This window comes from Aulonocara stuartgranti, assembly GCF_965226115.1.
Source record: "Aulonocara stuartgranti genome assembly, chromosome: 19".
Taxonomy (NCBI): Eukaryota; Metazoa; Chordata; class Actinopteri; order Cichliformes; family Cichlidae; genus Aulonocara; species Aulonocara stuartgranti.
Genome location: NC_138955.1, coordinates 21,787,598 through 21,813,414, shown reverse-complemented (window position 1 = coordinate 21,813,414; position 25,817 = coordinate 21,787,598). Strand labels below are relative to the sequence as shown.

The 25,817-nt window shown below is 41.6% G+C and overlaps 1 protein-coding gene, 1 long non-coding RNA gene and 1 pseudogene across 4 annotated transcripts; 2 read left to right on the top strand and 1 right to left on the bottom strand.

Moving 5' to 3' along the window:
- Positions 1–1,798: 1,798 nt before the first annotated feature.
- On the bottom strand, positions 1,799–4,283 carry LOC309695772. The gene is made up of 4 exons (XR_014273234.1): positions 4,104–4,283; positions 4,002–4,026; positions 3,751–3,857; positions 1,799–2,903 (listed from the first exon to the last, which is right to left on the bottom strand). It is a non-coding gene; the product is annotated as an uncharacterized lncRNA (long non-coding RNA).
- Positions 4,284–8,801: 4,518 nt separating this feature from the next.
- Positions 8,802–15,392, top strand: LOC309695688 (interferon-inducible GTPase 5-like). Of its 2 annotated transcripts, none has more exons than XM_082516495.1 (3): positions 8,802–8,878; positions 13,468–14,033; positions 14,174–15,392. In XM_082516495.1, the coding sequence occupies exons 2-3, from the start codon at positions 13,475–13,477 to the stop codon at positions 14,809–14,811; spliced, it is 1,197 nt and encodes a 398-aa protein (XP_082372621.1). In that variant the 5' UTR covers positions 8,802–8,878; positions 13,468–13,474; the 3' UTR covers positions 14,812–15,392. The 2 variants fall into 2 exon arrangements, with proteins under 2 accessions (XP_082372621.1, XP_082372620.1); XM_082516494.1 differs by having other exon boundaries at positions 8,838–8,878; positions 13,327–14,033.
- Positions 15,393–18,273: 2,881 nt separating this feature from the next.
- Positions 18,274–25,650, top strand: LOC309695689 (interferon-induced very large GTPase 1-like; annotated as a pseudogene). The gene is made up of 7 exons (XR_014280792.1): positions 18,274–18,314; positions 19,153–19,365; positions 20,224–20,255; positions 20,344–23,105; positions 23,208–23,666; positions 23,920–24,028; positions 24,824–25,650. The product of XR_014280792.1 is annotated as an interferon-induced very large GTPase 1-like (transcript).
- The last annotated feature ends 167 nt before the right edge of the window (positions 25,651–25,817 follow it).

Here is a 25,817-nt window from a genome sequence, read left to right as displayed (position 1 = left end):
GTTTTTATTTGTTGTAAACACACCCACCTGTCCAGGTGAGACTCCTCAGGAGGAAATGTGAAGCTCAAACACTTTGGCTGCTGACTCCGCCCCCTCGGCTGGGCTGAGAGCACAGACTTCCTGTCTGACTGACTTTTACTGCACTTATGATTGTTTTTGTATCAGCTGATACTGTTTGACCTTTGACCTGGCGGCGTGTGTGTGTGTGTGTGTGTGTGTGTGTGTGTGTGTGAGAGACTCTGAGCTGAAGTAGAGACTCTGTATCATCACTGTAGAGCTTTTATATATTTGTAATATTCAAAATAGATTTATGAATACCATAATGCACCAATAGGAGTGCAGCTTTCTCGCCCTCATCCCCTGCTATTGGTCCAGGAGGAAGAACAAGAGGGGGGCGGGGCTAGCTGTACTGAATGTAATTGATTCCACTTCCTGTTTCTCACTTCCTCCTGAGAGAAAACTTTTTGTATGAATATTCACCACAAAGACACGAATAATGAATAAAATAGATCATCAGTAGAAAATAAACCTGTTTGTTTTTATTCAAACTTTATTATTATAAAAACCACTGACATCACTTCCTCCTTTCAAACAGAGTCGTAGCTTCCTACCTGAAGCCACAGCGGCTCAGAGCTGCGTGTGCGTGTGTGTGGTGTGTGGGGGGGGGGGCAGAGGGCCCGAGCCGGCCCCTCTCAGCCGTACGGCACGTGGTCGCCGCTCAATGCTAAACCCGCACCTGTGTGAGACGTGCACACTCACAGCCATAAGTTCAGTCCCACAGCAGAGAAACTGAAAAGATTCGACCTGTAGCTTTTGCAGATGGAGCTCTCCTCGGTTTTTGATGGGTGATTACTGCAGAGGTGGACTGGATTTAATGATTTGACCTCAATAAATGACACTTTCAAAGTCACCTGGATAAATATTGACTCTGAGATGTAAACCCCTTCATGGAGTTTGATTCCACATTAGGAATTTTCATCTGTCTGTGATTTTCTTTTGCTCTGCAAATACAACAGTAACAAATTCCCCTAAAAAGATATTTTCATAAACAGCTGCTGCTGGTCTGTAAACATGACTGTGTTGCACACAAACGTTTGATGTGGAATAACAGCTCCATTCTTTATAAAAACAAATCCATTATTTCCAGAACTGGTGCAATAAAACTCTCGCAGTACGCCAACTGTCTCATGAAGGAGGGTGCTGAATTCTGATGTGACTATAACGCTCCTGTTTTCTCTGTAAACAGGAAACCAGCTTCTTCCTGCTCAGGTCTGGATTTGGTAATCCTTGTTAGGATCACAGCGTCACGTTTAGTGTCTGATCATATTCACTCTCATCGTGTTGTTTGGTTCCACTGATACTGACCATCATTATTCTCACTTTTATGTCATAAACCTGTTGAATATGTTCATGAGTCCAAGATCTCCAGTCAGAAGTTCATGACATTTTCTCAATAATGGACAAGAAGAAGAAAAAAACCCTAAAACGTTTCATTTATTTAAACATTTCAATATATTCTTGTGTGTTGGAGTGATTTGATGGTGTTCTTGTCAACCTGATGTTTTGTTGCACTTAATGGAAAAATAAATAAAAGTCAAACCTGAGTGTGTAACTGTAGGGGGCGCAGTCGAGCTCTGGTACTGACTGATCTGAGAGGTTTAATCAGAAGTCTGAATGACCCTTTGCAGCTCTCAGTCTGTAAAGTTCATATTTAGCTTCGTACATCTGCTCTCTGCCAGTGTGCTGGCGCTCACACCACACACATTATTAAATCCGTTATCAGGGAGCACGTGTCTGGGGGTGTGAGTGAGGTGCAGCTGTCTGAAAACACACGCTTCATCGATATAGTGTGATGTCATCTGTGATCCTGCACAAAGCTTCCTTAATGGTGACTGACAGATGTCAGTGCTGAGGTTCGCAGGACTCACCTGAGACCAGGTGACACCAGACTGTCAATGAAGAGAGTCAGTGTGGACCTCAGACTCAGCCTCTGTTTCCCTGGGTGTTTGTCCCACTGCTTCCTGCCTGTGGAGGCTGAGGGCTGTTAGTAATACAGAACTCTGAAGCGCTGAAACGTTCATCGCAGCTGTGACACTCTGAGAATTGCTCGGTCCATCACAGCGAAAGATGTATTTGAGACCACCCATCGAACACCCAACCTCATAGAGTGAGTGTATGATGATCTCTCTTGTACTGCGCTCAGACTTTGGTTGATCAAAAACTCTTGTAAACACAAAGGCTCCATCTGTCCAATAGCGAACGTCCCTTTCAATCAGTTCTAGGATGTTCTATTCTCTCTTTCTGTCTGTGCATGTGCGACATGGGGAGAGATAATAATAATGGATTGGATTTATATAGCGCTTTTCTAGGCACCCAAAGCGCTTTACAATGCCACTATTCATTCACTCTCACATTCTTATACTGGTGGAGGCAGCTACAGTTGTAGCCACAGCTGCCCTGGGGCAGACTGACAGAAGCAAGGCTGCCATATCGCGCCATCGGCCCCTCTGGCCAACACCAGTAGGCAAGTAGGGTAAAGTGTCTTGCCCAAGGACACAACGGCCAGGACAGAGAGCCCGGGGATCAAACCGGCGACCTTCCGGTTACAGATGCGATTCCCAACCCCCTGAGCCACGGTCGCCCGATAAGAGTAGATGAGGAGGAAGTTATTCTTTGTATATTTTCATAGACTGCTCAACTTTTGCAGAACTAAACGTTCTGCATGATCAGGTTTTATGGGCACAGAGAAAATCATCCTCGTCCCTTCGTACACTTTATCCTCGTAAACACTCTTTTTAACATCCTCAGGCTTGTCGCCTTCAAGGACTTTATAAAGTGTGTTTGGGTCCTGTTGTTGTGGGATGGTTACAGCCAGAGTGTAATGTTTGTCTTGTATATGGTATCTGCCAAAGGGAAAGAAAACAAACATCTCAGATAATTTCAGACAGAGTGTGGGTATATTAATAAATCTGTTCTCTGTGACATTTACAGTTAATTCAGTACTTCAGTCTGAATTTAGACACGTTTATCGAGCTCGTTAGGGTTGGACATTTACCACTTTGATCTAAGTTAAACTGTAGCAAAATCACTTTATTCTATTTATGTATTTAAGAGTCAGTGAACATTATGTAGCACGTCAATTGATCATGTAGAAATCGCTCTTTGGTGAGGAAAGAGCCTGACTCTAGAAATAGCTGGGCTCATCTCAACAAACATCTCAGGCTCTGGAACCAGTCTCCTGAAAGGAATACTTTGTGGACCTCCTTAATCCCAATGACGCGTCTTCTTCAGAGGACCCAGAGTTCGGGGATGAGGGGGACAGCTCGACCATCACTGAGGACGAGGTCAGTAAGGCAGTTAAGAATCTCCTTGGTGGCAGCACCACCTGTGGATGTGATAGGGCTGTCCTGGCTGACACATCTCTACTGCATATCTGAGGCAGGGCCTCTGGATTGGCAGACCAGGGTGGTGGTTCCCATCTTCAAGAAGGTAGACCGGAGGGTGTCCTTCAACTATTGGGGATCACACTCCTCAGCTTCCCCAGGAAGGTCTACACCAAGGTGCCAGAGAGGAGAGTTCGTCCGTTAGTCAAACTCAGAGAGGGGAGGAGCAACGCAGTGTTTGTCCTGGTCACTGAACCTCTTTACCCTCTCCAGGACACTTGAGCTTGTGGGAGAGTTTGCTCAACCAGTCTACATGTGCTTTAGGGATTTGGTGAAGGCAGAGGAGAAATCTAGAAAATTTACTCACCTAGTTTTGATGACTTTCACAACTTTAGTCAGCCAGTTCACGTCCACAGCCAGACTGGTTCCAGCTGCCAGCAGGACATACAGCATGAGGCAGGGCAGCAACTTCATCTGCACCATTTAAAACAACACATTTTATTTACATTTATGATCCGCTTTAATGCAATAAATCAGTGCACGCCATAAACAGCTGACCAGAGATGAATTTAAGGCAGTTAAATCCAAATCCATGTAGGAAATCTCAAACGTTCTCACCTTCACTGATTTGTTTTTCCCAAAACTGCAACAGAAGAAAGAAACCAGTGAAATGCAGGAAACTGAACTGGGACTGAACTGTGAACCAAGTGCTTCACGTACCTGCTCAGGTGGAAGGTCTGTGACCTTCAGTTAGCTGTAAGGAGTGGTTCCATCTGCAGTCGTTCAGGAGGTTTTTATACGAGCAGAGGGGCACAGCAGCCTAAAAATGAGGAAGACCGAAACGAGAAGAAGAGCACAGATCTTATCAGAGCATCATCACATCCTCACCACCTGTGGCCACAGTCAGCAAATATAATGAACTCTGTGAGTGCGACAGCTTTTTACAAACTTCAGCCACAATCAGTCGTTAACGTTTCAGACGTAACGCTCAGAACCCTGTTATAGATTGAATGTTCTCACTATTATGTTCTGCTGGGTGCTAATGGCACTAAGGGCTGCGTTAGCTTTAGCATCCAGAGCTAAAATGATCACAACAGCTGGAATTTAATTTGTGTACAGGCTGTGATCATGTGACCTGTACTTCTGTGCTGATGTTCACGGCTCTTTGTGGAGACTTACACAATAAAAGCACACGCTACATGATCTGTCATGGCTGCTTTACCTATGGATTTATACTCAAGAGCATCCTTAGCTTACATTCAGAGTGTGCTCTGCCCTAACACTGACACTGATTGCTTAACGTGGAGGTTAAGCAATCATCAGAGACATATTTGTGACAGAAGTTAAACAGTAGTTGTGTAACACTTTTGTGTAACTGACCACTAAAGGTTCTTTAACAATCATGTGGACATACAGTGGCTTGCAGAAGTATTCGCCCCCCTTGAACTTTTCCACATTTTGTCACATTACAGCCACAAACATGAATCAATTTTATTATGATTGATTCCAATGATTGCAAACATTTTTTACAAATAAATAACTGAAAAGTGGGGAGTGCGTAATTATTCAGCCCCCTTTGGTCTGAGTGCAGTCAGTTGCCCAAAAAGATTTCCCAAGCCTTGAACATCCCACGGAGCACTGTTCAAGCCATCATTCAGAAATGGAAGGAGTATTGCACAACTGTAAACCTACCAAGACAAGGCCGTCCACCTAAACTCACAGGCCGAACAAGGAGAACGCTGATCAGAAATGCAGCCAAGAGGCCCATGGTGACTCTGGACGAGCTGCAGAGATCTACAGCTCAGGTGGGGGAATCTGTCCATAGGACAACTATTAGTCGTGCACTGCACAAAGTTGGCCTTTATGGAAGAGTGGCAAGAAGAAAGCCATTGTTAACAGAAAACCATAAGAAGTCCCGTTTGCAGTTTGCCACAAGCCATGTGGGGGACACAGCAAACATGTGGAAGAAGGTGCTCTGGTCAGATGAGACCAAAATGGAACTTTTTGGCCATAATGCAAAACGCTATGTGTGGCAGAAAACTAACACTGCACATCACTCTGAACACACCATCCCCACTGTCAAATATGGTGGTGGCAGCATCGTGCTCTGGGGGTGCTTCTCTTCAGCAGGGACAGGGAAGCTGGTCAGAGTTTTTGATTGATTGATTGATTGGTAATTTATTTCAACATGTGAACAAAGTTCAAAGAGTTGATGGGAAGATGGATGGAGCCAAATACAGGACAGTCTTGGAAGAAAACCTCTTGGAGTCTGCAAAAGACTTGAGACTGGGGCGGAGGTTCACCTTCCAGCAGGACAACGACCCTAAACATAAAGCCAGGGCAACAATGGAATGGTTTAAAACAAAACATATCCATGTGTTAGACTGGCCCAGTCAAAGTCCAGATCTACGGTAAATCCAATCGAGAATCTGTGGCAAGATCTGAAAACTGCTGTTCACAAACGCTGCCCATCTAATCTGACTGAGCTGGAGCTGTTTTACAAAGAAGAATGGGAAAGGATTTCAGTCTGTAGATGTGCAAAGCTGGTAGAGACAAACCCTAAAAGACTGGCAGCTGTAACTGCAGCAAAAGGTGGTTCTACAAAGTATTGACTCAGGGGGCTGAATAATTACGCACACCCCACTTTGCAGTTATTTATTTGTAAAAAAAAAAGTTTGGGATCATGTATGATTTTCGTTCCACTTCTCACGTGTGCACCACTTTGTGTTGGTCTTTCACGTGGAATTCCAATAACATTTATTCATGTTTGTGGCTGTAATGTGAGAAAATGTGGAAAAGTTCAAGGGGGCCGAATACTTTTGCAAGCCACTGTATAATAGCGTTTCCCAAAATCCAAAAAGGGTTAGCCTAGAGGATAAACTCTACTCCAACTTTAACCCTCTGGTGTCGACGGACGCGCCGACTAGTGATGGGATTTCCGGCTCTTTTTAGCGAGCCGGCTCTTTCGGCTCCGAACCGGCTCTTCAGGTTGTTTTGTTGCTTTAATTAATTTATTATTAACAACAATATAAAATTATGCACCAAAGGAATTACTAATGTAAAAAAAAAGTGGTTTTATTTATATGTTTATATGTAAATATATGCGGTGGCCCCTAGATTCAAAGCACGTACAAACTCCAAAACACATTTCTAGCGTTAACTGAACTTCCAAAGCAGAGCTACTAGATCACTTAAATTACACAATTGAAAGCATGTGTGTATTGTTTGTGTATTTATACACAAGCACTCATATATATTCAAATAATTTAAAAAAAATGTTCATTTGCATTTTATTACCACACACCAGATCCGGTCGTTGGTACTTGCTGGCTTGTGTAGCCACTAGGTAACAAAAGCTCAACACTGTGCCTAGCATCCTGGAGCACTTCTGTTGTGTTTTGTACCTGTTTTGAAGTTTTTATGTGTTTTGGAGTTTTACGTGCAATGCATAATTTTATATTATTGTTAATAATAAGTTAATTAAAGCAACAAAACAACCTGAAGAGCCAGTTCGGAGCTGAAAGAGCCGGTTCTCTAAAAAGAGCCAGAAATCCCATCATTAATGTAGACCAGCGGTCCCCAACCTTTTTTGCGCCATGGACCGGTTTATGCCCGACAATATTTTCATGGACCGGCCTTTAAGGTGTCTCGGATAAATACAACAAAATAAAACTAGTACTGGTACCGAAAATTTATTTATTCATAACACGTGAAAAGACCCAGGAAAACCAAGTTAACGATAAAAACGATAACAAAATAACGCTGAAAACCGATAAAAACCCTGAAAACTATACATTTCACACCTGAGCCTCAACTCTCGCGGCCCGGTACCATACGACTCACGGACAGGTACCGGTCCAAGGCCCGGAGGTTGGGGACCGCTGATGTAGACGACACCTGGGTCAAAATCAAGACACAAGAAGTGGAATCCTTCACTGCGCACATTAACGCTGTGGATAAAAACATCAAGTTCACCAGGGAAGACACAAAGGACGACTGTTTGCCTTTCCTGGACTGCGCTGTGCACATTGAAGAGAATGGAAACCTCAACACTGAAATTTACCGGAAGTCCACACACAGGACCAGTACCTCCTGTTTGACTTGCTGGGTCTTTTCCCATGTTGTAGTCGTCTTATAGTATGTAGTAGTCTTATTTTGAAAGAAATATTTACATGTTACCATAGCGACCAGAGAGCATTAAGGGGCAGAGAGGAGGATGTTACTCTGTTCTCAATGTTGTTGGTGCATTTCAGGAGACACTGCTAATAAAGTAAGACAATTACACAGTGAATTGGGATTTGTTATTATATTTACAAAATACCACAGTTTTCGTCTTGGTCGTATAATTTTATTGTGTGGTATTTATCAGTGACAATATTGTCTGACATTAAACCGGTCTGTGACACAAAAAAGGTTGGGGACCGCTGATTTAGAGAGTTGAAAAAAAAGTTTGGAGAAGTGCAGCTGGCTAAAACTCTCAGGGATGGAAATTTGTTGATAGCGGTTAAGACAGAAGAACAGAAAAATAAAGTGATAAATGTTGAAAGCATCTGTAAGAAGACTGTGGGAGAGAAAAGATGTATCAAAGGATGTATTAATATCAAGCGGTGTATTGATGATGGTGAGGTCAGCAAAGTAAAAACACTATTAAAAACAATTAATGGGGAGAGGGTTGATAGATTATCAGTACTCCTGGAATTTCAGGAGGCTGTCCTGCAGGATAAAGTCAAAATAGGATGCATGCATCAACACTTCACCGAGTTCTTTTTCTCCCCTAGGCATCTGATGGAGCACAACACACTGCTCAATAGATCATTTTATACTTTTATTCTCTTACAAAATCACCTCTAGAAGGGAGATGCGTCCTGCATGACACTCTGCTGCGGATCTCGAAATGGCGGTATGTGCTCAACAGTTTTATTACAGGCTGTCCCACTCCAGTCTAAGATGTTGAAAGATGAAAACTAAAGGACACGCAGTCTAAGGCCTTTATTATCAGGGCCGTGTCCACTTAATACTACACTATATAATTATATGACACTTATTAATAGAAAGCATAGCATTGAGGCACTTCAGGTATAAAACACTTTTTCACACAGGGCCATGTAGGTTTGGATTTTTCCTCTTCATAACAAACACCTTCATTTAGAGAATTTTGTGTTTGCTTGCTTTATCTTTGTCTAATACTTAAATTTGTTTGATGATCTGAAACATTAAAGTGTGACAAGCACAAAAAAATAGAAAAACATTTTTCCACTCCACTCCATAGTCCACTGAGTTCTGCTGTGGAAACATGACTTCTTGTAAATCACGTGTTTTCACATATCTTACTGAGGCCCCCATGAAGATTCGCTGATTGGTTCATTCGTTCTTATCTTGGGTGGAGGTATTTCCTGTGACTAACACAAAAGGTCAAAGCCAAACTGCAACTTCTCCCATTGTTACTGACTGCAGTGTGCTGCTATCTTCACTTTCAGCCTCAGCAGGAATCCGGTGTAAGTTATTTTAATTTATCGCTTTAATTAGGCTAAAATCACTTTCTTTCTATTGTCATAATTTTTATTTTTCGAGATAAGTCACAGAAAATCTAGTTTTTTTTATGGATTTGGTACTTTTTAATAATTATACAGGTTCCTGCCCCGTCTGTCTGATGTGATCTTATATGGACATAATAAAATCTTTATCTGACTCTTTGAGGGAAACTTCCTCTTTTAGCTTTGGGTGTTACTTCATCATCACACAGTCTGCTGATTATTGAGCCAGTTTCAGTGCATCCGGCCATATTATACAGGGAGTGCAGAATTATTAGGCAAATGAGTATTTTGTCCACATCATCCTCTTCATGCATGTTGTCTTACTCCAAGCTGTATAGGCTCGAAAGCCTACTACCAATTAAGCATATTAGGTGATGTGCATCTCTGTAATGAGAAGGGGTGTGGTCTAATGACATCAACACCCTATATCAGGTGTGCATAATTATTAGGCAACTTCCTTTCCTTTGGCAAAATGGGTCAAAAGAAGGACTTGACAGGCTCAGAAAAGTCAAAAATAGTGAGATATCTTGCAGAGGAATGCAGCAGTCTCAAAATTGCAAAGCTTCTGAAGCGTGATCATCGAACAATCAAGCGTTTCATTCAAAATAGTCAACAGGGTCGCAAGAAGCGTGTGGAAAAACCAAGGCGCAAAATAACTGCCCATGAACTGAGAAAAGTCAAGCGTGCAGCTGCCAAGATGCCACTTGCCACCAGTTTGGCCATATTTCAGAGCTGCAACATCACTGGAGTGCCCAAAAGCACAAGGTGTGCAATACTCAGAGACATGGCCAAGGTAAGAAAGGCTGAAAGACGACCACCACTGAACAAGACACACAAGCTGAAACGTCAAGACTGGGCCAAGAAATATCTCAAGACTGGTTTTTCTAAGGTTTTATGGACTGATGAAATGAGAGTGAGTCTTGATGGGCCAGATGGATGGGCCCGTGGCTGGATTGGTAAAGGGCAGAGAGCTCCAGTCTGACTCAGACGCCAGCAAGGTGGAGGTGGAGTACTGGTTTGGGCTGGTATCATCAAAGATGAGCTTGTGGGGCCTTTTCGGGTTGAGGATGGAGTCAAGCTCAACTCCCAGTCCTACTGCCAGTTTCTGGAAGACACCTTCTTCAAGCAGTGGTACAGGAAGAAGTCTGCATCCTTCAAGAAAAACATGATTTTCATGCAGGACAATGCTCCATCACACGCGTCCAAGTACTCCACAGCGTGGCTGGCAAGAAAGGGTATAAAAGAAGAAAAACTAATGACATGGCCTCCTTGTTCACCTGATCTGAACCCCATTGAGAACCTGTGGTCCATCATCAAATGTGAGATTTACAAGGAGGGAAAACAGTACACCTCTCTGAACAGTGTCTGGGAGGCTGTGGTTGCTGCTGCACGCAATGTTGATGGTGAACAGATCAAAACACTGACAGAATCCATGGATGGCAGGCTTTTGAGTGTCCTTCCAAAGAAAGGTGGCTATATTGGTCGCTGATTTGTTTTTGTTTTGTTTTTGAATGTCAGAAATGTATATTTGTGAATGTGGAGATGTTATATTGGTGTCACTGGTAAAAATAAATAATTGAAATGGGTATATATTTGTTTTTTGTTAAGTTGCCTAATAATTATGCACAGTAATAGTCACCTGCACACACAGGTATCCCCCTAAAATAGCTAAAACTAAAAACAAACTAAAAACTACTTCCAAAAACATTCAGCTTTGATATTAATGAGTTTTTTGGGTTCATTGAGAACATGGTTGTTGTTCAATAATAAAATTATTCCTCAAAAATACAACTTGCCTAATAATTCTGCACTCCGTGTATTTAGATCAACAGAGAATAACTTACATTATTTATAGAGTCAAGGAAACACTTATTTGAAAACCAGCTGATTTTGTAAGTTTGCCCACTAACAAAGAAATGATCAGTCTGCAATTTCAATGGTAGGTTTATTTGAACAGTGGAAAATAGAACAATAACCAAAGAATCCAGAAAATTGCATTTAAAACAAAGTTATAAATTAATTTGAATTTTCATGAATGAAATAAGTATTTGATCCTAGGGCTGGGCGATATGACCCAAAATTCATATCTCGATATTTTTTAGCTGGATGGCGATATAAGATATATATCTCGATTTTTTTTTTTTTAAAGCCATAAGTTAAGAACAAAAAGAGAGTTCTTAGTCACACTGTCCCAGATGTCACACGGGCACTTTTATTTACATACAGCGTAGATGTACATGAAGAAATTACTCAAAAATAAATTATCAGCATTTATTAAATAATCATGGTCCATAAATAAAAGAAAACAATGTTGTTTTTGTGCATAACGAAAAGCTCATAATTGTGCAGTCAAAATGTAAACTAATAGACGCTGAGCATAATAATAAAGAGACAGATTTCACAGCTGCACCACGTCTCTGAACAGGTGCCATTTGTGGTCCTTATACACACACAGTACGTATCACTCCGCGAGGCTCCTCCCCGGTAGCCGTAATCCTCCGACAATCCATCAAGCGGTGCAGCTCCGTAGCTTAGCAAAGTCATAATAAAACATTTTTGACAGATTGCTGAGCGCTGTGTACCACATAAAATCGGTTCGCGGTCAGTAAGCACAACCAGAATTCATACATAAGGCGCACTGTCGATTTTTGAGAAAATGAAAGGATTTTAGGCCGTGCAGCCCCTCCTGGCTGCATGTCGTTAGCGCGGTTAGCTCGTTAGCGCGGTTAGCTCGCTAACACGTTGACGCCGTCCAGCCCCACGCACGGTAACTCGCTAACGGAGATTTTCCGCTTTCATCTTGTCATTGCCTGCAGGTGAAGTTATGGGGGAGGCGGAGTTGTGTTCAGTGAAGGAGAGGCGAGGCCGAGTAACGTTGCGTAGAGACGGAAGTGGACGAAAGAGAGGCAAACCTGCGGCTCCACAAGTATAATTATAACGTAAGATAGACTATATCGATATAAACGATATTGTCACATCTTATATCTCGTATGAAAATATATCGATATTTTTAAAAAACTCGATATATCGCCCAGCCCTATTTGATCCCCTATCAGTCAGCAAGATTTCTGGCTCCTAGTCATATTTTTTACAGGTAACAAGCTGATATTTTTGTAATATATCCATATTATTGCTAAAGCACTGTCTGGATGGATGCAAACTGCATTTCTGTTACGTTTGGCGTGGCAGACGTGTGGAGCTGGAGAATAGGACCCAAGATGCAACTTTAGGTGCGAGTGAGCTTTATTATATAAGGCGAGAGAAAACAAACAAATGACAAAAAAACAAGGATGAAAACCAAGCAAAAACTAACAAAACAAACCTAAAAACGGAGACACGGTGAGAAAACACAAAGTGATGGAGGGAGACTACACAGACGAACCAGCAACTAACAGAGACAAACACAAGGCTTAAATACACAGAAGGATAACGAGGGAATGAGACACAGAAGGAGAACACAGCTGGGAGTAATTGACAAGACAAGATAAGGGAAGCAAAACTCAATGCATTTACATAGGACACAGACTTTCAAAGTAAAACAGGAAATGTAACATTTCTTCACTTGGAGATACAGCTACAGGGGAGATAGAGCAACAAAGAAACAGAGATCAACATAAAGGAGGCACAGATGGCAGCTACTAAATACTCAGAAAACTAAACAGAATACAAAAAACCCAAACTAAGACTCTATAAAATAAACTGGAGCAAGAAAGAGAACTTAGAACATGATAATACAAAAACACTGAGACACAAGAAACTCACTGGGTCAGGAGACCCAGGATCCTGACAGTTTCGCTGCCTTGTATTTGTGACATGTGCAATGACAAATAAAGTTGAATTCTATTCTATTCTATTCTCAACTCAACCTATTACCTGTATAAAAGATCTGGTGCTTGGCCTGGTCCCATAGCTATTGGAGCTGATCTTGATGCACCACCACCTGCTCCCAGTGCATGGTGGCTATTTCTGCCAGCATCATTGCCAGTACTTTCAGTGGCTGCAGTGGTCACGGGTCTGTTATCCTGCACCTGGGTTTCAGCACCACTGTGACACTAAGGACCCACACAAACACAATGCTGCAGTGTTCGTTATGTTTGCAATAATCTTTTCTGGCATCGTTGTATTTTTACTCAGTTGTATATAGCATTCGTATTCTATTTTTATCTTATTGTATATTTTTATTCTATTTTATTCTACTGTATATAGTATATTATTTTATTCTATTCTGTACAGCTGTGTACTGTATTTATTCTTATTGTATTCTAATTTTTGCGTCATAACTTTTGCACTGTCCACTTCCTGCTGTGACAAAACAAATTTCCCACGTGTGGGACTAATAAAGGTTATCTTATCTTATCTTATCTTATCTTATCTTATCTTATCTTATCTTATCTTATGTTTATTGGCAGCTTTTTCCTAAGATTCCTCTCTGCAGCTCTACAGCTGACTTCTTCCTGGTCCAGCTTGTTAAGTGTTGCTGTGTGCTGCAGGCAGGATTGGACCCAAATGCAGCCTCGCATGTTTTCTCAGGTTTTCTTCTTCTGTTTAAGGATCACTATGGGGGATCCAAATGATTCACATCCAGAAGAAATTCCTGGAGTTAGAGAAGCACTGGAAAACAATGACATCGCTGCAGCAGCTGCAATGATTCACGAATATTTAGAAAGAGAAGATAATATTCCACTAAATATCGCCATCACAGGGGAAACTGGTTCTGGTAAATCCACCTTCGTTAACGCCTTCAGAGGGATGTCTGATGATGACGAGGGAGCTGCTCCTACTGGTGTCACAGAAACCACCTCAGAGGTCACACCGTACCCCCATCCAAACTATCCCAATGTTAAATTATGGGATCTTCCTGGAATTGGCAGCACCAAGTTTCCAGCTGATAAGTACCTGGAGCTTGTTGGATTTGAGAAGTTTGACTTCTTCATCATCATCTCAGACACTCGCTTCAGAGAAAATGACGTGAAACTTGCTCAGGAGATTCAGAGGATGGAGAAGAAGTTCTACTTTGTTCACTCAAAGATTGATGACAATTTACGCGCCGAAAGAAGAAAGAGACACTTCATTGAGGAGGAGACTCTTACAAAGATCAGAGACGACTGCGTTCAAAGTGAGTTTCTGATCACTTAGAGCTCAGTGAGATCTGAGTTCACTTTTTAAACATATTCAGATCCAAGTTTTAAATGATTTCTTATAAAGGTCTTCTGCATTTTTTATACATCATCTTAACATGTGTTTTTTCTGTGCCAGGACTCAGAGGATTAGGCATCGAGTCTCCACAGGTGTTCCTGGTGTCCAGCTTTAAGCTCCACCTGTACGACTTCCCTCTCTTACATCAGACCTTAGAGAGAGACCTTCCTAAACATAAAAGACATGCTCTGCTGCGCACCATGCCCACCATCAGCCTGGAGATCATCAACAAGAAGAAAAAAGCTTTTCAGTCCAAAATAAAATACTATGCTATTATGTCTGCGGCTGTAGCAGGGGTTCCAGTTCCTGCTCTTTCTATTGCTGTTGAGCTTGCTTTGTTGGTTGGTGTTGTCACACATTATGTTCATGCATTTGGTCTCGATATCCAGTCTCTGAAGAGACTTTCTGCCAGAACAGGTGTGCCCTACACTGATCTGTGTGCTGTCATCATTTCACCACTGGCTGCAGCAAAAATAACTACAGGGCTCCTTTTTAAGGTGATGACCCAAGCTCCAGGAGCAGCTACATTAATTGCAGCAGAGGAAGCAACAAGGTGGATTCCCATTGTTGGAATCCCATTAGCAATGGGTCTCTCTTTCGCCACAATCTACAACATTCTGAAATTGATCCTTGATAAGCTCGCTGATGATGCTCAGAAGGTGTTTGAAATCACTCTGGGTTTGAACACATCAGTGTGAATTTAAAAATCAAAGATGAATGAAACTTAAAAGAGTACAAATGAAAATAGTTGAAATCATTAAATATAAATATACTGAAACCAAATCATGTTGCAACTGCACATTTGAGCCATTAGCTGATAAATGTATCAGAGGCCTCAGCAGGTCTCATTTCTTCTCATCACATCGATACAGGAACAAATGTGATGTTATTATCTCACTATTAACTCACTGTGAACAAAAAGAAGAGCTTTTTGCTGATCCTTTGTGTGATTTGGTGATGTCAGCTCTTTTTTACAGATCAGGTGATGTGATAGTTGCTCCTGAAACATCATCTCTGAATTTCCTCTGTTTGATTTACTTTGTGATGAAACTCTTTTATTATCATATCGCGGCTTACAGCTTAATAAATACTTTTAATGCAGAGTGTTTGAACAGAAACTGCTCTGTGGTGTTTTTGTCCTGTTGACTGTAGATTGTGATGAGTTCACTGCCCTCCAGTGGTCACAGTGAGGAACTACCACACAAATATTACTGTTATGAATGCAAATGTATATCAATGTTATTCTTACTTTTCATCAATAAATTGTTCTTGATAAACATTTTACCTTTAATGTCACTATTTAAGAAGTCTTTTAAATTAAATACATTGAAACAAGGAGAGTTATTCAACTCTGGTCAGATGGACACAGTGTGACACACTCTGAACAGTCTTTGAGCAAATTAGTGAACATGCATGAATCTACAGTCTGTCACAAGTTTGGTTTTTAAATGTCTTTAAATTGTAATTCTTTGGTTTACATGAAAATATGACAGATTTTCACTGAGATCTGAAACATTTGGACCTCAGACTGTGTCCTGTTCCAGTCTGACGTGTAATCTGTCTCTGCAATTTTACTCTGAATATTGCTGAGTTTATTCTGGTATTTGATATTTTTGATATTTAATTATTAGTTTTAGTCTTTTTAAGACGACTATAAAAGAATCTGCTGGTCCTTCGTGTTCTCTTTAAAAATGAGATGATTTCACTTTCTCGTAATCACTTTGGCTCATTTCTCACAGCAGAAAAAATAATTCTCACTCTTCATGCACTTCTCCAAATAGTTAAGGCATCTTTCATAACAGAGTCACTTTTGCAAAGCAGCTGTGGCTCCAGCTGTTTGTGTTCAAAGCTGGCTGAACCATGTGCTACATTAATGTAATAATAAAATAATATTATTTGAAAGGAATACAAACTTTATTTCAGTCTAAATTTTCATTCTAATAATTCTACTCATCTTGAATCAGTTCAGTTGAACATGAGCAGAGAAAAAGAAGGAAAGTAAAAATATGTTTCTATTTCCTGTTGCCTCCATTGTGGAGGGGACTTTGCCTCTAAACAGGAAATGTGTGCAGTCAGGGGTTAAAGTGGATTCAGGAGGTGGGGGAACACTAAAAGTGGTTATAATGTCTCAGTGTGGGGAAAAGAATCAAGCTCACAATAATTAAAAGCTCCAGTAGATTTTCTTAGTGTACAGGCTGTGATCAGCTGACCTGCTGCTCTCTGTGGATGTACACACCTGGAATCATCCAGATGTGAGCAGATGTTTCATGAGTTGTCCTGGCTGATTTCATCCTCTACACTGACAGTACGCTGTTTATGCTCTCTTTATATTAGACACTATACAACCATCATCAGATAAAGTTCATATGAGTCTCTGCTATACTTGATGTAAGCTAACTGTGTCCATGAACCCACAGCCACTGTGCAGCAGTCACGCACTGTTCTTTACTTTAAACCAGTCACAGTGCAGCAAACTCAAATGTTTATCCTGCACTAACCTGCAGCGGACTTTCATGCAGCCCTTAAATAACAGTTAGTCTCAGTTTGATTAGCAGCAGGTTTCACAGTATGAAAAAACATAACGTCCCATGTACAGATTTAAAAACATGAGGACTTACATGTGGGCATCCTTCCCTTTAACTCTAAGCTCTCTTTCTTATCTTTCTCCATCTCCGAGTGAAGTTAGCTCTCTTTCTTTCTCCCTGTCAAATAAGCAGCTGGACCTTTAGCTGCAACACACTGTGAGACAAACTGCACACGGTTTGTGTGTTTGCTGATGTTTGTCGAGCTGATAGAAACGCTGCATTTCAAATTACCTGACACTTAAAAAACGTCCCTCCCTTTATACTCGCTCCTCTTCTGTAGGGCTAGCGAGATGCTGAAGTACCACGGCCACAATTTATGAACAAAAAAATGGTTCTCAGAGCTCGAGTCCAAGTCAAGTCTAAGTTTTTGGTTTTTGTGACTTAAGTGTGACTTGAGTCTGAGTCCCAGGTGTTAGTCACCATCTCTGCTCCACAGTCACTTTCTGCAAACTCATTTATTTTGTCCTGAAGATTTAGATGTTCAGTGTTGCCTCCTCTCTCTCAGGAGTATCACCTCCTCTTCCTCGAGACAAGAACAGCAGGAACTTTTACCTTCTGTTAAATAATTTTCACTAACACCACATTTTACTAAAACGTAACTAAAGTAAATATCATCAAAGTTTGAATGCCACAGTAAAACATATGTGTGAAGATGTCCACAGGCCAAACTCACACTCATGTAGCAGAAACAACTGTTTTAAATTTGCTTCTAATTCATCACCAACATGTCTTCTTGTGTGCTACTGGCAGATACCAGCGTCACAGTAAAACTAACCTGATGGAAATGAATTTTGCCTTGAAGCCGAGACAAAGAGCTGTTTGTTTGTTTCCTGACCCACAGTGGGCGCTGCTGCAATCTGGTTCTCACCTCTCCACCTGATCTAAAAACAGAAGCATGAAATCCAGATCTGACATGTATGGGCTATGATCAACTTGGTGATGTCACAGAGTAGCAAAAAAAGAGATCGGGTCCTTTGGAAAGGGTAAAAAGATAAGCCTGCCTCCCACTGTCGTTCATGCAAGTGAAGCCTGCCTCGGCAGATTGAGCATAATTATTATATTTTTATATTTTCTAAGTAGTTTTTATTTTTGTTTTACTTTTGATTGTTAATTCAGTTTAGTTTGAGTGAGTTTCCACTGTGGATTTTTTTGGTTATTCACTTTTAGTTCTTTAAATTATTAAAGCATGGAGGACACATGTCAGAGGTAATATTTAGGAAAATCAGCACAGGTATAAACACATCCATGAAAGCTTCACCAGGCAAGTTGGAATAAAATAAAAATCACATTTTTACGAACCTAAAAACTAAAATAAACCCTCAGTATTTTTTTTCTTTATTTGAAATAATTGTTTTTTAAACTTTAGTTTAAATGTTAGTTAACTGAATAGTTTTTCACATCTAGTTTTAGTTTTCAGTTTAGATTTATAATAACCTATAAACTATAATAACCTTGAAGTGGACACGATCACGGTACCGCAAAAACATCACGCTCTGTGGGGTTAGGTCACGCTCTGATTGGTTGGAGGTCCACAGGAAGTTCTGCTGCTGACTACTGTCCTTAGAAACCGAAACTTAACAGAAAACCAGGAAGAGCTCAGGAAGCTGGAGCCGCAGGTATGAGTTTGTATTTCTGTGGTGTGTAAACGCTTCATTAAACCGTCCAGTTATGAAACTCTGACTTAAAGATAAAAGTTAATGTGACAGCTCTGACCCGAGGAAGAGGATTTCATGAGGATGTCTGCTGAGCACGCGCACGCACACACACACACACACACACACACACACACACACACACACACACACACACCAGTTAGTGTTACACTTTTCAGTTTAAGTCTTTTTATAGTTTAAGCTACAAGTAAAGTGCTCTGACGTTACTCATAACGGTCATGTTACGGTAAAAAGCAACGGCTGTGATGCATTTAAGTGCGCCTCGTAAACGCAATAATCTGCACAAACATCTGGTGAGGTTGTTAAAAGGTGGTTCATTTCTCGTGAAAACATAATCATCACTTTGTTGTTTTGTATTGCACTCTTCAACATTTAATTCATTCAATTCTTTTTCTCATGGTGTCACATGAGTAACTGGGACTGCTGTGGAGCGCTGCACCAACAAGATGAACTCAGTTATCCTCAATATGAATTTCATGTCTTTATAAACTGCCGCTGATGACAGCAGATGTTACAGTTAAATAATGAAAATGTGAAACTTTATCCAACGTTTATCCAAAGCCTGAATATTTGCATTACAGTCAGGTTCATATTCTGAGGTGGAAATGTGAAGCACGGTTGTATCAGCAGCAGATATAAGATCTGACGTCCATTCAGCATCTATGAGCTCTGATGTTTTCACCTTTCTGCTCACGAAGATCTCGGATGTCTGCTCTCAGGTCCCAGACTCTTTTTAGCATTTTTAAATATTTCTATTTATTTCTATTTTCTGTTTTGATAGATAACAAAACAAACAGCTGATGTGTGGATCCTTTGTAAAGATGAGGAGCAGATGAGATGGAGAACCTTCACAGCACAGCAGCAGCAGGTGGAGGAGAGGCTGAGATCAGATCTGAGGTCTCGTCTTTGAAAGAAAACTCTGACACAGATCCTGTTTTCTGTTTCTTCCTCCATGAAGGTGAAGAAGATGAGAACGAGGAACGCTCCAACAAAGGTAAAATCTTCTCACCTGATCAGCAGGAAAATGTGTTTCTATGATCATGTTGTTGTACACATGCTGTCTGCAGGAGAATCTCAAGGTTTGATTTCACACCTTCAGTGAAGTTTCAAAGGTTTGAACACATTGACTCGCTCAACTTTATTATTGTTCTTATTATTTTACTGATGATGTGATTGTAAATGTGTTTCTCCTGATTGGGAATCTTCACAGAAGAAAAAAGTTTGATGATTGTTCGCAGCTTCATTTTGCTTTCAAAGCGTTCCACTCTCTTCATTCTCCAACCAGCTCAGTCATGTTTCCTCCGGGAGTTTTTCCAAAGAGCTTGAATATAACCGGAGCTCTTGTTGGATGAATTTTTGTCTCCTTGTTGGTCAAACAGCTGTTTTGTGCTGCTGAGACAGAAATGATGGTACAGCTGAGAGGGGATGCTGTGTGTCTGCAGGACTGTTTCATTTCAATAATCAGTGAATTATTGTGTTTTTATTGTGACCACTGAGGGTTTATAATGTAAATGAAAAGAACACAAAGTCCTCTCTTTGACTGTCAGTAAACCTTCACGTAGTTTTTCTGTATCTACATCACGTCTGTTACACAAACTTATCAGTGTGCATCAAACTGATTGAAAGTGACTCAGATTCATGTCTGACTTTCACAGTAATGATTCATACAACATACATAAACCTAGTGATGCCCTGTGTGCTCCACACAGTGACTGTCTGTCACGGCACAGCAGTTTGGATTCACTCAGTCTGTATAGGACTGTATCGTTCATGTTACCTGTGGGAGTTTGACTGTTTTATTGGTCCGGTCCAGTCACATGATCTGTTCTCCTGGTTTGTTTTTATCTCGCAGGTTCCTCAGGTGAGGACGTGAGTGGAAACATGGTAGGAAGTCCAAATTTTTCCAAAGATCTTAGAGATAGTTTCTATGACAGTATCAGTCCTTAACAAACTGTTTGCTTGTTTCCTGCAGTCAGTGAAGGTTTCTGATGAACTCACCAAGTATCCATGTCAAAGACAAACTGACACACTGATTGATAGACTTCAGCTTCAAGACAAACTGCAGCAGAAATTCTCACCAGAGGATTTTCTTCAGATCCATCCACCTGTGACACGGCACCATGTCACATCTGAGAAACATCTGGCTCACATGTTTGTCCGCAGGCTGATGATGTTAGACTGTAGGGCCAGATATATTCCTGTAAGAGCAGACAGTCCTGAGGGGACAGAGCCAAAGCCCAGGCCGGTGCCTGACATCCCTGAGAAGCATTACAGTGATTGAGAGGTTTTTCTGAACACCAGCGTGGACACAGAACAGACTCACCTGCATCCAATGGATGTTCAGATGGCCGTGTTTCACTGCTCAGACAGCTTCCTTAAACAGACGATGGTCACAAAGCTCTCTCAGTGTCAGTATGCTTTACCTTTGCTGGTCCCTGACCCAGTCACAATGGAGATGGAGTGTCCTCTGTGGACTTTCAGACAGATAACAAAAACCTGGACGGCGACTCAGATCAAAGATGGCTCACCCATCGTCACCATGAAGAGAGTTCCAGTCTGCAAAGCTCAGACACCCTTGGTGTCATTTTTCCGCCTGGGTTCTCTGTCAGTGTCTAAATCTCAGCTGATGAACACTTTGATCAACGACCGCTACAGCACCTTCTTCCACAGGAACTGCCCAGGAAGCACCAGGTCTCGCCATCTGATGGATGATGTGGCAGAGATAGCCTGGTACTGCCCTGCTGGGAAACCCACTGATGCCTTCAGGGACTGCATGGCTTTTTGTAATCTTCACGGTGATGCTCTGCAGATTGAAAAACAGCGCGACATACTGATTGAAAAATCCTCCATCAACGTTTTCCTCGTTGCATCTCTGCAAAAAGATGAAGAAAGCAGATCACTTATAGCCGCCCTCTTTAAGTCTCATAAACCTCTCATTTGTCTCAGTGTTGATGACAGCTGTGATGCTGTCAAGACTAAAAAGGGAAAATACAAAATGGGCCTCAAAGGCAGAAACCAGTCAGATGTATCTGAAGAGCTGAAAAAGATCATTAGAGAAGTTTTATCTTCTCTAGAAGTTTCCAGTGTGAAACCATCCTTCCAGCTTGAAGCCCTGGCTGAGCTCTCTGGAGTCAGAGTGGATGAAAGTGGCCCAGCCTGTCAGAGAGGCAGATCTGCTGCTCTGGAAATAATGCAGCTGATTACAAAGGATAACCTGGATATCTCAAAGATCAAAGAGGAATTCCTCCCTTGTCAAAACCATCTGTGGCATCAGTGGATCAAAATATACAAAGAACTGAAACATCTCAGAGGAAACAGTGAAAAGGAGAAAAGTAAAAAGCAGCAGAAACTGATGGACATGCGCCAGAAACAACGTGCTGCTTGCTGCAGTAAACTGATGGAGCTGTTCATTAACAGCCTCTCAGCACTGCCACCAACAGACAGAGAGTATTTCCTGAAATGGACTCAGATCTTCATGGATGCTCTCTCCACAGAGAACGTTTCTTCTGTTCTCCAAAGTTATGATGAAAAGTGGTTGGAGGTCTTAGCTCTGAAGAACAAACATGACAAATCTGGTCTGTTATTAATGAAACAAACTGAGCTCCAAGACTTGTCCCAAAAACTGCAGTCTGCATCCTTCGGCTTGGAGCACATGTTCAGAGAAATGGGACACATCTATGAAGCCCACAGAACAACAGCTGGAGAGAGCAGAGACGCTGACTGGTGTAAATACCCTGAGCTGGCTGCACAGCTGATGATATCAGGACACCCAGTGGAGCTGATGGACGGGGATGCAGGTCACCTGCCTTTCACATGGATCTCCAGCCTGTTAGAGGAAGTCATCCAGAAACTGGGGGACCAGAGAGTTTTTGTGTTGTCAGTGTTGGGCCTCCAGAGCAGTGGGAAAACATCACTGCTGACCTCCATGTTTGGACTGCAGCCTGCAGTAGGTGCTGGCAGGAGTACCAAGGGTGCCTTCATGCAGCTGCTCAGAGTATCAGAGGAGATGAAGACAGACTTTGACTATGTTCTAGTGGTGGACACTGAAGGTCTGCAGGCTTCTGAGACTTGTTACCGTGACAACAAATTGGCGACATTTGTCGTTGTCTGGGAGACGTGACACTGATCAGCATCTTTGGAGATGATCTGTTGAAGATCCAAGACGTTCTGCAGATTGTTGTTCAGGCTTTGATGAGGATGAAGAAAGTTCAGCTTTCTCCCAGATGTGTGTTTGTTCAGGATGTTCCAGATGTTGCAGCAGCAGAGAAGAACGTGGACGGAAAGAGACGCCTGCAGGAACATCTGGACCAGATGACCAAACTAGCAGCTGAAGAGGAGCTTTGTGATGCTGAGCGCTTCAGTGATGTCATTGAATTTGATGTTCAGGAAGATGTGAAATACTGTGGGCTGCTGTGGGAGGGCAGTCCACCCATGGCTGCTCCTGATCCAGCTTACAGCGAGAGCCTCCAAGAAGTGAAGAACACCATCCTCTCTAAAGCTTCAAAGTCTGCTGGGATCACTCTCTCACAGCTCAGAACCAAAATTCGGGACCTGTGGAACGCCCTCCTCAGTGAGAACTTTGCTTTCAGTGTCAAGAACACACCTGAAGTTGTAGTGTACAGAAAACTGGAGGTCCTGGCCAGAAAGCAGACCTGGATCCTGATAAGAAGCATGAAGACCACTGAAGACCAGCTTTTTAACACAACTGAGAATGGAACGTTCTACGCGGCAGCAGTAAGTTATCTTTATAAAGAAAATAAACTGAAGATATGAAATATTTACAAATTCTTAATTCTAACATAAAATTTGAATTTTCCTTATTTTTCTTTTGTTTAGGATCAGCACGGAGGAGCCAGAGGATTCAATGAATCAGAAGAAATTCCTGGACATAAAGAAGCCCTGCAGCACAAAGACATTGCTGCAGCAGCTGCAGAGATTCAACAACATTTAGAAAAACAAGATAATATTCCACTAAATATCGCCATCACAGGAGAATCTGGTTCTGGTAAATCCAGCTTTGTTAATTCCTTCAGAAGTGTGAGTGATGATGAGGAGGGAGCTGCTCCTACTGGTGTGAAACAAATCACCTCAGAGGTCACACTGTACCCCCATCCCAACTATTCCAATGTTACTTTGTGGGATCTCCCTGGAATCGGCACCATCAAGTTTCCAGCTAAGAAGTACCTGAAGCTTGTTGGATTCGAGAAGTTTGACTTTTTCATCATCATCTCAAACACTCGCTTCACAGAAAATGACGTGAAACTCGCTCAGGAGATTCAGAGGATGGAGAAAAAGTTCTACTTTGTCCACTCAAAGGCTGATGACAATTTACGCGCCGAAAGAAGAAAGAGACACTTCATTGAAGAGGAGACTCTTACAAAGATCAGAGACGACTGCGTTCAAAGTGAGTTTCTGATCACTTAGAGCTCAGTGAGATCTGAGTTCACTTTTTAAACATATTCAGATCCAAGTTTTAAATGATTTCTTATAAAGGTCTTCTGCATTTTTTATACATCATCTTAACATGTGTTTTTCTAAAAAAAAAAAGTTCTACTTTGTTCACTCAAAGATCGACAACGATATAAATGCTGAGAGGAGAAAGAGAGACTTCAGTGCAGAGAGGACTCTCAAAGTAATCAGAGACGACTGCGTTCACAGTGAGTGTCTCATCACAGCTGAGTGAGATCTGGATTCACTTTTTAAACATATCCTTGTTTTAAATTATTTATTCTTTGTCTTGGTTCCCGGGTCAGTGACACAGTGTTTTGAGTTTGTATGAGTTCCTCTTGTATTTCTGGATTTATGTGTTCTGCATTGTTTAGTCTGTTTGCTTGGTATCATTTCCTAGTGCTCCCTCATTCAGTTATCCATGCTTCTAGTTTCCTGCCGTGGGTGTTTGTTCCCTTTGTGGTCGTGGTCTCCTCAGGTGTGTCCTTGTGTCTCCGTGTTCCCTCTCTTGTCTTGTTAGTACGTCTCTAGTCCTACTCTTTGTTTCTCCCTTTCCTGTTCCCATGTTCTTCTCTCTGTGTTTCATCCTTTGTCTACCCAGTCTGTCACGTGTCTCCATGTCTGTTCATCCCCAGTCCCAGTGTCAAGCTCACGTGTCTTTGTCAGAGTCGGTGTGTTATTTCCTGTTTTATTTTGACAGTCTCATGTGTGTGCCCTCATGTGTGTTTACTTCCTGTATCATCAGTTAACTACTGTAGTTACTATTTCTCCCACTGTTCTTTGTCATGTTGTCATCATATCTGCTCCAGCTGTGAGCTCTGTTTGGAGAGTTCCCTGATTAATATTCTTAGATTTCTGCTGTAGTTTATCTTGTGACCTGTAAATCCAGCATCAAAGCTTCTCTTGAGTCCTGCATATTGGATCCACGACTCTTCCTTCCACACAGGATCCTATGATATTATTTTATAAATCTAACCATGTCAACATGTTTCTCTATCACACAGGTCTACAAGGCATCGAGTCTCCACGGGTCTTCCTGGTGTCGAGTTTTAAGCAGCACTGGTGTGATTTCTCTCTTTTACAAGAGACCTTAGAGAGAGAACTTCCTATGAAGAAGAGAGATGCTCTGCTGTTTGTCATGCTCAACATCAACCCAGAGATCACCAGGAAGAAGAAAAAAGCTTTTCAGTCCAAATTAAAATACTGGGCTACTCTGTCTGCAGCTGGAGCAGCTGTTCCAGTTCCTGGTCTCTCTGCTAATGTTGATGCTGCTGTGCTGGTTGGTGCTGTCAAACATTATGTTCATGCGTTTGGTCTCGATATCCCGTCTCTGAAGAGACTTTCTGTGAGCACAGGTGTGCCCTACACTGATTTGTGTGCTGTCATCACTTCACCACTGGCTGCAGCAGAAATAACTACAGAGCTCCTCTTGAAGGTGATGACCCAACTTGTAGGAGTTGTTAAATTGATTGCAGCAGAGGAAGTATCCAGATTGACTTTAACAGCTGGAATCCCAGCAGCAATGGGTCTCTCTTTCACCATAACCTACACAATTCTGAATGCTATCATAAGCTCGCTGATGATGCTCACAGGGTGTTTGCAAAGAGTCTTGGTCTGTAAAAATAAAAGGCAATGAAACTGATCAGTGTGTCCGAGGCCTCAGCAGGTCTCATTTCCTCTGATCAGAGCAGAAACAGAGTAACTTCTCCCAGCTTCACACACCGAAAGCTTCCTCTTCCTCACATCAATACAGGAACAAATGTGATCTTATTATACAGATATGAACTGTGTCAATATTATAAACTTTGTAAAATGTAGAAGAGCTACTGAATAGTGTTGTTTTTTGTCATTTTTCATGTAATGAGTTTGAATATTTCTTGATGTGGTGTCTTCATCAAAAATGTTTTATCTGATTTAATAAAATGATGAAACAGATTTTTTTGAATCTCCCAGCAAAATAAATTATTTTAATGCAGAGTGTTTGATGTAATGTGATAA

What these genes read in the sequence shown, in the direction of transcription:
- LOC309695688 (XM_082516494.1), top strand. Translation starts at nt 13,424, where the DNA reads ATGCAGCCTCGCATGTTTTCTCAGGTTTTCTTCTTCTGTTTAAGGATC. An exon ending in CAGAGACGACTGCGTTCAAA is followed by an intron (nt 14,034 to 14,173) that starts GTGAGTTTCTGA and finishes TTTCTGTGCCAG; the next exon opens with GACTCAGAGGATTAGGCATC.